Source organism: Astyanax mexicanus, chromosome 21 (assembly GCF_023375975.1).
Source record: "Astyanax mexicanus isolate ESR-SI-001 chromosome 21, AstMex3_surface, whole genome shotgun sequence".
Lineage (NCBI taxonomy): Eukaryota > Metazoa > Chordata > Actinopteri > Characiformes > Acestrorhamphidae > Astyanax > Astyanax mexicanus.
The window spans coordinates 31228672-31243447 of NC_064428.1; the positions used below are offsets into that span (position 1 = coordinate 31228672).

Sequence of the window (14776 nt, forward strand, 5' to 3'; positions counted from 1 at the left end):
AGATCTGGAAAAAAATAAAGAGACCACTTAAGAATGATGAGTTTCTTTACCAGCCTGCTGTAGATCTGATTGAACAGCAGGTCCCTGAAGAACATAAAAAAAAATATATATAAATATATATAAGAGAGCACTTAAAAATTATGAGTTTCTTTGATTTTACCAAAAGCAGTGTGTAAGACTGGTGGAGGAGAACATGCCAAGATGCATGAAAACTGTAATTAAAAACCAGGGTTATTCCACCAAATATTGATTTCTGAACTCTTAAAAGTTTATGAATATGAACTTGTTTTCTTTGCATTATTTGAGGTCTGAAAGTCAAAAAAGCATGTTTTTTGTTATTTCAGACATTTCTCATTTTCTGAAAATAAATGCTCTAAATGAGAATATTTTTATTTGGAATTTAGGAGAAATGTTGTTTGTAGTTTATAGAATAAAACACCAATGTTAATTTTACTCAAACATAAACCTATAAATAGCAAAATCAGAGAAACTGATTCAGAAACTGATGTGATCTCTTAATTTTTTTTGACAGAAAATCAGATACAACCTTTTGGGAATTCAGTGGAAAAACTAGGAATTCTCTGAGAATTATGTGTAGATGCTACTTACACATTCTGCCTAAACTTAGCAAGAATTCTGTAGGAAATTTCTGTGGAAATTTTATTCAAATGCTATAGGAATTCTACTTAAATTTAATATAAATTCAGAATACTGTAAGAGTTTACGAGAAATGCTGTTGGGAGTTTCTGGAATTTCCGTACAAATGCTTGTGAACACTGAAGAATACTGCAGGAATTCTCTGGGAATGCTGTGGAAATTCTTTTTAGCTTCGTTCAAATTTTGTATGGCTTCTGTCTAAATTTAAGACTGATTATTTACAATATATTTACAATGTATTCCCAGTGTGCAAAAGTAGGGTCACACTACATATGTCTTTTCCACACACACACACACACACACACACACACACACACACACACACACACACGTCTTTCCAGCTCCTGTCTGTAATCTACAGTAGCTTCCTCAAAGGCTCATTAGCTGCCCTTGTGTTTGTGAATAGCAGATAACACTCACACTTACACCTCTCTCTCTCTCTCTCTCTCTCTCTCTCTTTTACTCACTCACTCTCTTTTACTCACTCACTCACTCACTCACTCATTTACAGAGCTCTACCTGGTCTCCATGGCAACCCCACATGCATTTGAAGTGTTTGACCCCCAGTGTGTACACTGGGAAAAGTAGGATTAACCCGAATTGCATATGTACATATTGGCCTTTTATTGAGTGTGTGTGTGTGTGTGTGTGTGTGTGTGCGTGTGTGTTTTGTAGGTGTTCGAGTTCCTCATTCGCTTGCACACAGTCGAGGCCACCCAGGAGGAGGAGGTGTATCCCTACATCCGGACTCTTCTGCACTTTGACACGAGGGAATTCCTCAACGTCCTCGCTCTGGTGAGCATCAAACTTTCTATTTTTTCTTTCATCTACTAATCATTGATTAGTTGGTTGTTTATCTGGTTCGTTAATTTGATTGGTGGGTAGCTGTTTGGTTAGCTGGGTAGTTAGTTTGACATTTGGCTCGTTATTGGGTTAGTGTGTTGATTACTTGGCTAGTTAATTGAGGATTTGGCTTGTTGATCGGCTACGGGTTAGTTGGGTAATTAGTTATTTGATAGAATAGTTATTTTATTAGTTGGGTAGTTAATTGTGTGGTTGGCTAGTTGATGGGTTGGTAATTTGATTAGTTGGGTGGTTACTTGGTAATTGATAGGATATGTATTTGTTTAGTTGGGTAGTTGATAAGCTAATAATTAGATTTGTTGGGTAATTAATTGGCTAATTCATAGCATATGTATTTTATTAGTTGGGTAGTTAATTGTGTAGTTGGCTAGTTGATGGGCTGGTAATTTGAGTAGTGGGGTGGTTAATTGGGTAGTTGGTTAGTTTTTAGATTAGTCATTTGATGAACTGGGTAGTTGGTTAGCTGATAGACTAGTTATTTGATTAGTTGTGTATAGGGTTGCAGCGGTAACCGGGTTCACGGTATACCGTGGTATTAAAATGCACGGTTATCATACCGTGCGTGTTTGCTTATTACCGGTAAAACGCAAGCCAGAGGAGAAAGTCACCCGCGCATGCGCAACTCTGCTCCGCTTCAGCTACTCAGCACACAGCGGTGAGAATGGCAGAAAGTGCATCAGACTAGAGCCTAGATTCTCTGCCCGAACCAGACCTGACCCGAGGACCGACCCGAAATCGGGTCGGCTCCAGAAAATAGTCTGAGATGTAGGCATCTGTTTTTTAATTATATATTTTATTTTTAAATAAAGCTCTGGTGTGATAATCACAATGTTAATGCTAAGTAACCAATTATTATTGTTAATGAAAACGAACCAAATAACGAAAACTGAAAGTGAAACTTAACTAACTTATTTATAAGCGCTGTTTTCACTCCCGCAGTTCTACAGCGGGAGGTGTTGTGCCGATTCTGTCCGCGAAGCGGGAGTCGGATTGAGCAGGGAGTCGGATTCGGCATAACAGCGGCAGCGCGGCTGCACCTCGCGGTCCGCGGTGTTAGTTGTAAGCGCTCGCGCTAGCCGCAAAATACGACAGAAAACACTGAGAAACTGCAGAATTATGAATTGGACTAAAATGAGCACGAGGAGATAAAAGAGAACCTTTACCTGTGAGTAGCTCACATCAGAACACGCAAATCTCTCTCTCTCTGTGTCTCTCTCTCTCGCACGTGAACTTCTCCGCACTGTGTTTAGCTGTTCTTAAAAATCATTTTTATTAAATAATAGTTCTATGCTTCTATGTTAGTGTTAATTAACATAATTCTGATCATATTTCGCTCATTCAAACAGCCTGAAAACAGACTTGTAATCTTGTAATCAACAAGCTTGTAATCAATGTGGCCGTAGTCACAGCTAAAGGAGGAAATACATCAAACCTGTTCTCCCATCTCCGAGAACACCACCCCGCTGTGCAGCGCAAAGTATGTGTTCAGTTTATAATTTTACCTAAATAACCTAAATAAAACTTCTTTGTAGTCGTGCACAACCCATGCGGTAAGCGCCCGCAAAAGCGCTGAGTTATCCGAAATTTGGGCACGCAGGTACAGGCGTGAAGTGCGTGCTACGATGGATTCACGTGTCCGTGTAAAGGTCCTGGCCGGACTGGATGTGAAAGACGCCATTCATTTACATGCGTTAATTTTCAAATTCTGACGTGCCTGTTTTTCATATGTTGAAGGTTTTAAGGTGTGAAAGCCTTAAAATAGAAATCTCTATTGTGAGGATCATGTCAGAAATAAATCCCCTCTTTCTGCAGTATCTGGTTATATACCAACTTTTTTTTATATATATATATACACTCTTAATGCCCTTAAGAGTAGTGGAAAAACATGGTTTCCTTCACCTGATGGTGTAGTTTCTACAATAAATAGTTAATTGAACAAAAAAACTTTGTTGTAATTTCTTTAAGGGTCAGTTTAATAATATATGTAACAAACTGTGATACCGTGATAACCGTGATACCGCGGTATTTTCCGAGACGGTTATCATACCGTGAAAATCTCATACCGTTGCAACCCTAGTTGTGTAGTTGGTTTGCTAGTTGATAAGCTAATAACTAAATTAGTTGGGTAATTAATTGGTAATTGATAGTATATGTATTTGATTAGTTGGGTGGTTACTTGGCTAGTTGATAGGGTAGTTATATGATTAATTGGGTAGTTAATTGGCTAGATGATTGACTAGTGATTTGATTAGTTGAGTAGATAATTGGCTAACTGATAGGGTAGTTATATGATTAATTGGGTAGTTAATTGGCTAGATGATTGACTAGTGATTTGATTAGTTGAGTAGTTAATTGGCTAGTTGATAGGGTAGTTATATGAATGATTGGGTAGTTAATTGGCTAGGTGATTGGCTAGTGATTTGATTCGCTGGGTAGTTAATTGGCTAGTTGATTAGGTAGATATATGATTAACTGGGTAGTTAATTGGCTAGGTGATTGGCTAGTGATTTGATTAGTTGGGTAGTTAATTGGCTTGTTGGTAGGGTAGTTAAATGATTAATTGGGTAGTTAATTGGCTAGAAGATTGGCTAGTGATTTGATTAGCTGGGTAGTTAATTGGCTAGTTGATAGGGTAGTTATATGATTAATTGGGTAGTTAATTGGATAGGTGATTGGCTAGTGATTTGATTAGTTGGGTAGTTGATGACACTTAAAACAACAGAGTTGTTCACATGTCACAGTAACAATCAATCAATCAATCAATATATATATATATATATACAATGTTTCTGCCCAGAAACAGACACATGTAACACACATCAGAAATAGACTGAATGCATATTTTGGCGCTCCTCGCGTGCACTACTGCTGCGGTGCTGCGTGACACCCACAGCCGGCGTGATATATAGATTATTACACTGCTCACGGCACGTTCACTACTGGTGTTGATTGGTCTCCAGGTCTTCACCTCTCTGTTGTTGTGAAGTGGAGCTGTAGTCTAACTCGAACTCTCTGCTTATTGTTTCTTCTCTTCTCAGACGTTTGAAGATTTTAAGAATGATAAACAGGCTCTGGAGTACCAGCAGAGGATTGTGGATATTTTACTGAAGGTAAAATGTGGATGATAATCAGTGTAATCAGCAGATGATTGGAGGAGATGTTGAGTCAGACTTCAGACAGTCTTCAGACTCTCTCAGACTCTGAGTGATTAGAACCATCACTCAGCAATATTCACATGCTCTCTTCCCTCTCACTCTCTCTCTCTCTCTCTCTCTCTCTCTGCTCTTTCTTTTGCTCTTTCTTTTGTATCTTTTCTCCTTTGTTTCTAACAGTTATTCTTTCTTTCTTTCTTTTACTTTCTTTCACTCTTTTTTTTGTCTTTCTCTGATTCTTTCGCTCTTTCTTTTTTCAGTCTTTCTTTCTTTTGCACTTCTTTCAATCATTTTCTTTGCAACTTCTTTTATTTCTTCTTATAATAATCTTTTGCTCTTTGTTTCTTTCTTTTGCTCTTTTTCACTGTTCCTTTTGTATCTTTTCTCCTTTATTTCTAACAGGTATTCTTTATTTCTTTCTTTCACTCTTTCTTTCTTTTTTCTTTCTTTCTTTTGCACTTCTTTCAATTTTTCTTTCATTTTTCTTTGCAACTTCTTTTATTTCTTCTTATAATACCTTTTCGTTTGTGTTATTTTTTTTTCGTCCATCTTTTTTTTACAGACCTGCTTGTTTATTATTGTTATTTGTTTTTATTTTTTCTTAAATTTTTGGTTATAACATAATTTTCTCTCTTGTTTCTGCTGTTGTTTGCAGGTGATGGTGGATAACTCTGACTTCACTCCGTCTCAGGTGGGCTGTCTGTTCACCTTCCTCGCCCGGCAGCTCGCCAAACCCGACAACACGCTGTTCGTCAACAGGAAGCTGTTTGATCAGGTTTATTATTTATAATAAAATCGTTTTTTTCGCTGGTCTGCAGGCAGCAGGCTGAGCTCGTCAGGGTGGGGAGGAAACGGCGTCTGTGAAAGCGCTAATGTTCCCACACCATAAAGACAATTAGCAGCTGCAGTAAAAATAACTCTGCAGGATTAGAGGTGTGAGGCGGCTCTCTGAGGCGGGAGGTGACGAGATCACGCTCGGAGCTGAGAGGTGTTTCAGGATGACAGAAAAACCCTGTGAATCTGCTGTTGTTTACATGATGTTGTTATTTGTTGTTTATTGTTTTTGCCCTTTAAGGGAATTATAATTGACTTGATGATATATTGAGCAGTTATAACTGTTAATAACCTTTTATCAGCTAATCACACAGACTGTGAGGACATCTCATTGAAAACACTGTGTTTAAAATGCAGCAGCATGTTTTCTGTATTCAGTGTAAAAGCAGCTTTACATTGCACAATATATTCACTGGTCTGGAACACAGAATCCTATTGCTATACAGCTCTGTAAAAAATAATAAATAAGAGATGAGATTCTTTGATTGTACCAAATTGAAAACCTCTGGAATATAATCAAGAGGAAGATGGATGATCACAAGCCATCAAACCAAACTGAACTGCTTGAATTTCTGCACCAGGAGTGAGTAGCATAAAGTTATCTAAAAGCAGTGTGTAAGACTGGTGGAGGAGAACATGATGCCAAGATGCAAAAAAAAAACTGTGATTTAAAACCACGGTTATTTTACCAAATATTGATTTCTGAACTCTAAAAAACTTTCTTTAAAACTTTATGAATATGCATATTTTTTATTATTTCAGCCATTTCTCATTTTCTGTAAATAAATGCTCTAAATGACAATATTTTTATTTGGAATTTGGGAGAAATGTTGTCTGTAGTTTATAGAATAAAACAACAATGTTCATTTTACTCAAACATAGACCTATAAATAGCAAAATCAGAGAAACTGATTCAGAAACTCGTTATTTGTTTACAGAGCTGTATTCAGAGTATTATTTGATTTTAGTTTTGTAACTTTTTAACAGATATTTTCCATATGATACAAATTCCTAGATAGAGAGCATTTGTGAGAAAGTGTATTTTGTCTGTATGATGTGTTTGTCAGATTTTGTATTATCTGAAATGTTCTGGTTGTGTTTTTGAGATGGTTTCTGTGTGTCTGCAGGTTTTGGAGTTTCTGTGCAGTCCGGATGATGACTGCAGACACACAGAGAGACAACAGGTACAATCTTACACACGTCATCTTAAGCCTCATGAATCACAACAGATGTTCACAAGTTAGACAGTGTGAGAGATTTTTCTTTTTTTGTTCAGTTTGCGGAGCACAATTACGTCCCCTGTGTCTCGCTCTCTGTTCATATCTTAAAACTGTAGTGTATACTAATGTCCTGGGTTTAAGCAATAGCTTAACAAATAATTACAAAGAAATTGCACCCATTTTACTATATATTTAATAAGAAAATAGATAAATGAATGTAATATGGCTAAAATCACTACTAACCTCTATACTGAAGCTTCAGATTTGTATGCTTCACTTTGGGTTGCTATTATACTACTGTTTCACCAGTTATTCTGTATATTCTCAATTTTCTTTCATCAAATTGTATGCAGTGTATATAGCACTGTTGAGGTAAAATCATGATTAGAATAGCACTGCTGAGGTAAATATATGATTAGAATAGCACTGCTAGGGTAAATATATGATTAGAATAGTACAGCTGAAGTAAATTCATTATTAGTATAGCACTGATTTCTATTATACTACTGTTTCACCAGTTATAGTGTATATTCTCAATTTTCTTTCATCAAATTGTATGCAGTGTATATAGCACTGTTGAGGTAAAATCATGATTAGAATAGCACTGCTGAGGTAAAAATATGATTAAAATAGCACTGCTTAGATAAATATTATATACTGATTAGAATAGTACAGTTGAAGTAAATTCATGATTAGTATAGCACTGCTTTCTATTATACTACTGTTTCACCAGTTATACTGTATATTCTCTTTTTTTTAGCACTGCTTAGATAAATCTATGATTAGTATAGTACAGCTGAAGAAAATTCATGGTTAGCATAGCACTGATTTCTATTATACTACTGTTTAACCAGTTGTACTGTATATTCTCAATTTTATTTCAGCAAATTGTTTTATTTCTTTCAATCTACAGTTGAACAATTCCTTTAATCAGAAGTATTTTAACTCTGCATCCTCTTAACTCTTGGTGGAATGATGCCGTGATTTTTCTAAAGATGGGATTTGTTTTAATAGGTGCTTTTGGAGCTTCTTCAGGTGGGAGGCGTGGTCCAGTTTGATGAGGGGCGGCTGCTTGCTCTGGCAGAGAAAGCAGAGTTGTAAGTAGCTGACCAATATTGATGTGCTGTTTGTTTTAGTCTGATTGTATCCATCTCTGAGCTAAATAGGTAAATGTATGATTAGAATAGCACTACTGAGGTAAATTCATGATTAGATTAGCACTATTGAGCTAAATATATGATTAGAATAGCACTACAAATAAATGTATCATTAGAATAGCACTTATTAGTTTAATGTATCATTAGAATAGGACTGCTGAGGTAAATGTATGATTAGAATAACACTGCTAAGGTAAGTTCATGATTAGATTCACACTGCTGAAGTAAACATATGATTACAATAGCACTGCTGAGGTAAATGTATTACTAGTGTATCCCTGCTGAGATAAATGTAAGATTATAATAGCACTGCTGAGGTTCATTTATGATTAGGTTTACACTAACGATGTAATTTCCTGATTAGAATAACACTGCTAAGGTACATTCATGAATAGATTAACACTGCTGACATGAATGTATGATTAGAATAGCACTGCTGAGGTAAATGTATGATTAGAACAGCACTACTGAGGTAAAATCATGATTAGAATAGCACTACTGAGGTAAATTCATGATAAGTTTAACACTGCTAAAGTAAATGTAGGATTTGAATAGCACTACCTAGGTAAATTTATCATTAGATTAGCACTGCTGAGGTAAAATCATGATTAGAATAGCACTACTGAGGTAAAATCATGATTATAAAAGCACTACTGAGGTAAAATCATGATATGAAAACACTGCTAAAGTAAATGTAGGATTTGAATAGCACTACCTAGGTAAATGTATGATTTGAATAGCACTACTGAGGAAAAATCATGATTAGTATAGCACTGCTGAGGTAAAATCATGATTAGTATAGCACTACTTAGGTAAAATCATGATTGGTATATCACTGCTGAGGTAAATTCATGATTAGAATAGCACTAATTAGGTAAAATCATGATTAGTATATCACTGCTGAAGGAAATATATGATTACAATAGCCCTTATAAAAATAAATCTATGATTAGAATAGTACTGCTGAAGTAAATTCATGATTAATATAGCACTGCTAACGTAAAATCACGATTAGGATAGCACTGCTAACATAAAATCATGATTAGGATAGCACTGCTGAGGTAAATTCAGAGGAAAGCAGAGTTGTAAGTATCTGATCGATATTGATCTGCTGTTTGTTTCAGTTTGATTGTATCCGGCTCTGAGCAGCAACAGGGCTGTATGCAGTCACTCAGGGCTGAGGAGTAATTACTGTACCTTCAGCCGGCTTCAATTAACTTCATTTAACACGTTCTAGATAATTACAGCACGATTAAGAGAGACTGGCGCAGTTAGACAGTATTGATTTCCTCAAGGTGATGAGGACGTTCAGCAGAGTTCAGCCTTACTTTACTTCCACCTTTCTTACCCTCTTTATTCCTGCTCTTTTCCTTTACTGCCACTTCTGCTTCCCCCTGGTTTCAATCAATCTCTTTGTCCCACAGTTCACACAGAGTGATCTATTTTAAGTTTTTATTTTTTTTATTGTTGATGATTATGTCTTACAGCCAATAAAAACGAAAAAATCAGTGTCTCAGAAAATTAGAATATTATATAAGACCAATTGGTACTTTTGGCAGTGTGGGCAGTGTGCCAAGTCCTGCTGAAAAATGAAATCCTCATCTCCATAAAAGTTGTCAGTAGCAGAGGGAAGCATGAAGTGCTGTAAGATTTTCCAGGAAAACATCTGATAAAACACAGTGGATCAACACCAGCAGATGACATGTCTCTCCAAACCATCACTGATCATCAGTAAATTTTACATTTCATTTGTAAATCAAGGGATCAGAGTCTGGAGGAAGAGTGGAGAGACACACAGTCCAAACTGCTTGAGGTCTAGTGTGAAGTTTCCACCAATCAGTGATGGTTTAGAGAGACATGTCATCTGCTGGTGTTGATCCACTGTGTTTTATTATCAAGTCTAAAGTCAGTGCAGTTTTGTTTTCCCACAAAATCTTACAGCACTTCATGCTTCCCTCTGCTACTGACAACTTTTATAGAGATGCAGATTTCATTTTCCAGCAGTATTTGGCACACTGCCCACACCGATACCAAAAGTACCAACTGGTCTTATATAATATTAAAATTAAACTGATTTTTGGGTTTTCATTGGCTGTAAGCCATAATCATCAACAATAAAAGAAATAAACACTTAAAACAGATCACTCTGTGTGTAATACATCTATATATAATATATGAGCTTGCCATTTTTAACTGAATTGCTGAAATAAATTAATTATATTTTTGAGATGCACTAGTATATTAGTATATTTAAGTCATGGCTCACTCCATTTTCTTTAATTTCTTTTTATATATTTTTTGTCTCTCTCTCTCTGTTCCTCAGTTATCAGATATGTGAGTTCTTGTATGAACAGAAGCACCTGTATGATCGAATCATTGACTGTTACCTGAAGGATCCTTTAAGAAAGGTAAAACTCCATCCTTCTCTCTCTATCTCTTCTTTTAATCCCTTTCTCTCCTTTTAATAAAACTTCTCTGTAACTCTGAAAATGTCTTCTTTTTTTCGTGACTCCAGGAGGAGGTTTATAACCTCATCCATAACATCCTGTCCATGCCTGGCTACAGCCTGGAGGAGAAGACCACCACATGGAACAAATCTCTGCAGCACGTTAAGGTCAGACTCTCGCTCACTGTACTCGTATCGATTCCCTTAAGTCTGTTTTAAAGACATAGAACATTTTGGGTGCACTGAATATTTGGGAGATTAAATTATTACCAAAAATGGAAAAAAGGTCAGTTTCAGTTTTGGTAACTGAGCAATGGAGGAACAGAAAATAAGAGGAAACTGTACCCTAGTTGAAAGATATAAGCTGTACAGGGCTAGAATAATAACATTAGCAGAGCTAACTAAATGAATCATTAGAATGGCACAGCTGAGGTAAATGTATGAGTAGAATATCACTGCTGAGGTAAATTTATGATTAGAATATCACTGCTAAGGTAAATTTATGATTGAAATAGCATTGATTAGGAAAATTCATTGTAAGATTAGCACTACTAAGGTAAATTTAAGATAAATGTATGTTTAGAATAACACTTCAATTTCAATTTATAATGAAAATAGCACTGCTGAGATAAATTTATTGTTCGATTAGCATCGCTGAGGTAAATCTATGGTTAGATCAGCACTGTGAAGGTAAACGTATGATTAGAGTAGCACTGCTGAGGTGAATGTACAATTTGAACAGCACTACTGAGAAAAATTAGTTTGCAGAATAACACTACTGGGATAAATGTATGGTTATAACAGTGCTATTGAGGTAAATTTAGGATTAGAATAGCACTGCAGAGGTAAATTTATTTGTAGAATATCACTACTATGGTAAATTTATCATTAGAACATCACTACTGATGTAAATGTTTTATCATTAGAACATAACTACTGTGGTCATTTTAGCATTAGAACACCAGTGCTTAGATAATAGTACTTTTAAGGCAAATTAATCATTAGAATATCACTTCTTGGGTAAATGAATCATTAGAATTTCATCGCTTAGGTAAATGCATCATTAGAGTAGCACTACAGAGGTTAGCTTAAAAATAGAATAGCACTTTTAAGGTAAATTCATGATTAGAATAGCACTACTGAGGTAAATTTGTAAATAGAATATCACTACTGCGATAAATTTACCAGTAGAATAGCTTCACTGAGATAAATGTATCATTAAAATAGCACATGTTGTTAATTCATGATTAGAATAGCACTTCTTAGGTACATTTATCATTAGAATATCATTACTTAAATGTATTATATGTATAAAATGTATTATTAGAACAGCACCTCTGAGATAAATTCATGAGTAGAATAGCGCTGCTGAGGTAAATTTGTAATTTGAATAGCACTGTTGATAAAAATTCATTAGCAGAACAACACTACGGGGTAAATTTGAATAGTAATACTGACGTAAGTGTATTATTAGAATAGCACTACTGAGGTAAATTTATGATTAGAATGACACTTTGTGTTGTTAGTTTGAGGCTAATGTTCCTGACAAGCAATGGAAGCTTATGTGCACCAGTTAGCAGTGTGAAAACCAGCGTGCCTGAACCACCACAGCCTCGCCTCAGAGCGTGTGCGGTAGAGGTGTAAGGAAACACTGATTTCCACTAGAGAATTGATCCACAAGACACCATCCAATTTGATGCACTTGAAAATCAATGCACTCCCCTGATGCTCACGCGTGTGAATGAGCGTGCGAGAGAGAGAGAGAGAGATGAGAATGCAGTGGTAAGGAGGTAAGACTAGTGATCACGAACTCAGGAGTAGGAGCCATATTGAATCCTGTATTTTATAAGGTCGTTTTATGGTTTTATTGTTTTTGGACCAGAGTTAAGTTGGCTTGCAGGAACATGCGTGTGCTGATGATGTGCTGCATGAACGTGCTCTCGCAGTATGCTAATTTAGGAGGTGTGAAAATGTATGTTATGCAATGCAAGAAGGGGTTGAGGGTTATATGGGGGTGCTGTTAGTGTGAAATGCAGTTGGTCATGTTCTTTGGGTCACATGATCACAGTCTTTCTGCCAGTTTTGTCGAAATAAACTTTTATGACTGGGGTTTAGACACTATTTGGACAAAAGTATTGGGACATCTGCTTTGTTTGCTGCCAGTAGGCTTATGTTTGTCATTTGCTCTGGAACTGTCCTATTCTTCATAAAAAAGCACTGCTGTGGTAAATGTTTTCATTAGAATTGCACTGCTAAGATAAATTCTTCCTTAGAATAGCACTGCTGGTTAAAGACATAATTAGAATAGCATTGCTGTGTTAAATTCATCATTAGAGTAGTACCACTCAGCTAAATATATAATTAGAATAGCACCACTGAGGTAAATATATAATTAAAAAAGCACTGCTGAGGTAAATTCATCATTAGAAAAGGACTAGTGAGGTAAATACATCAATAGAATAGCACTGCTGAGGTAAATTCATCATTAGAATAGCACTGTTAAGGTAAATTCATCATTAGAACAGCACCACTGAGGTAAATATATAATTAAAATAGCACTACTGAGGTAAATTTGTCATTAGAATACCACCGCTGAGATAAATTCATCATTAGAATGACACTGCTGAGATAAAATCACTATTAGAAAAGCACTGCTGAGGTAAATTCATCATTAGAATAGCACCACTGAAGTAAATATATAATTAGAATAGCATTGCTGAGATAAATTCATCATTAGAATACCACCGCTGAGATAAATTCATCATTAGAATAGCACTTTTGAAGTCAATGTATCATTAGAAAAGCACTGCTGAGGAAAATATACAATTAGAATAGCACCGCTGAGGTAAATTCATCATTAAAATAGCACCACTGAGGAAAATTCATCATTAGAGTAGCACTGCAGTGGTAAATTCATAATTAGAATTGTCCTGCTGAGGTAAATTCATCATTAGAATAGCACTGCTGAGAGAAATTCCTTAGAAATGCTACATCTTTGACTTTAAAGCTGGATAAAGTCTTTTTAATACCCTTAATTTCAGAACGTAGAATGAATGAGCAGGTGTTCCAGTGCTTTTGTCAATATTATTAGTTATCTATATTATAGAAATGCCATTATTCCTGATTGCTTTGTTCTTTTAGGGAACAAAGCACATTCAGTATTGATGAGCTGGAGGGCTGCTCTTCTCTGTTCAGATTGATTGATTGATTGATTATCTTGTCTCTTGCAGGAGCTGGTTAGCATCAACCCAGCTAAAGCAGCTGAGCTGATTTCTGGACACTTCTCCAGTGAGGTGGAGCCCATTATCACTGCACTACAGGTCAGTGTGTGTACTGTAGCTTATCGATAAGACTGGTGTTGATTCTGCATTGAATTCATGCCAGTTCCTACTTGTAGTCCTGTGCTCTGCGTCGTACCCATCGTCAAACCCATCATCAAACCCAACGTGGTATCATAAGTCATAGCCTGACACCCACTTTACCAGTACTTCTGGTACTTATACTTTTCAGACTATAAGGGGCACTTAAAATCCTTTAATTTTCTAAAAGTCTTCATTGCGCCATATATATATGCAATGCTTCAATTGCTAGTATAATCTAGTAGAAAGTCTTCTCTGGACTTTTCATTAGTCAAACGAGTGCTGGATGTTAATCTATACAGATTTCTCTCCTGAAAACTGTTTGGTAATAAAGCGCTTCCGTTTATTTACAGTAAGCTTAGATTTCCAATATTTTGTCTAAGGGTGAGGTGTTTTTATATTGAAGTTTCTCCAGCACTAAGGCTGGGTGCAGTTGCATTAGCATTAGCTGCTAACCCACCTATCCCACGTAGCTTGTTTTAACACACTAAACACAGACTACAGTCTATTATACTCACCTCTGAACAGCTAAAGGGCTAGCGCTGCGGTTAGTTCTGGAGGAACTGTATCAGAACTGAGCCGCTGTGCTTTCCTCCGAGCGCACTGGCTGCTTGGCAATGCTGCATCAGCAGCAGCTCGAAAAGAAGCGGTGGCTTGCTTCACATGTATCGGAGGAGGCATGTGTTAGTCTTCGCCCTCCTGGTGTGTTGGGGCATCACTAGTGATGGGGGGAGTCCTAACGAGTAGGTTGGGTAATTGGCCTTGTAAATTGTGGAGAAAATGGGAAAAAAAAAAAGAAAGAAAATAGGGTAAATTGTGTCCAGGACAGGGTTGGTCACAGTCAGCAACAATACTTAAATGTTGATTTGTCATCAGCGGCCAGAGTCCGAGAGAGCACAGTTGGCCATGCTCTGTCTGGGTTAGTAGACGGCGCTGTTTCCGCCCTCATTATCACTCTAATTGTGATGTTGGTCAGCACAGGCATCTGTTAGCTGGTGTGTCAGAGCTGGAGACCTGGCACTTTCTTCAGAAGTAATTGGCTGCTATTGGAGAAAGAAAAAAAGTGATGGACACGATCCTTCTCTCT

The 14776-nt window shown here is 36.6% G+C and overlaps 2 protein-coding genes across 4 annotated transcripts in view; both read left to right on the forward strand.

Moving 5' to 3' along the window:
• pcca (propionyl-CoA carboxylase subunit alpha) overlaps window positions 1–9874 on the forward strand; it is a 238898-nt gene extending 229024 nt beyond the window's left edge. The window contains exon 24 of the mRNA XM_049470134.1: window positions 9662–9874. The gene's annotated coding sequence lies outside the window, so the exon portion shown is untranslated. The remainder of the gene's footprint in view (window positions 1–9661) is intronic.
• vps8 (VPS8 subunit of CORVET complex) overlaps window positions 1–14776 on the forward strand; it is a 158313-nt gene that overhangs the window by 59785 nt on the left and 83752 nt on the right. For all 3 annotated transcript variants that reach the window (XR_007428212.1, XM_049470132.1, XM_049470133.1), the window contains exons 26-33: window positions 1333–1452; window positions 4560–4631; window positions 5329–5448; window positions 6635–6691; window positions 7742–7824; window positions 10208–10292; window positions 10400–10498; window positions 13561–13650. Coding sequence is in view for 2 of the 3 variants with exons in the window: in XM_049470132.1 (XP_049326089.1) it covers window positions 1333–1452; window positions 4560–4631; window positions 5329–5448; window positions 6635–6691; window positions 7742–7824; window positions 10208–10292; window positions 10400–10498; window positions 13561–13650 (726 nt within the window). In the remaining variant the exon portion in view is untranslated. The remainder of the gene's footprint in view (window positions 1–1332; window positions 1453–4559; window positions 4632–5328; window positions 5449–6634; window positions 6692–7741; window positions 7825–10207; window positions 10293–10399; window positions 10499–13560; window positions 13651–14776) is intronic.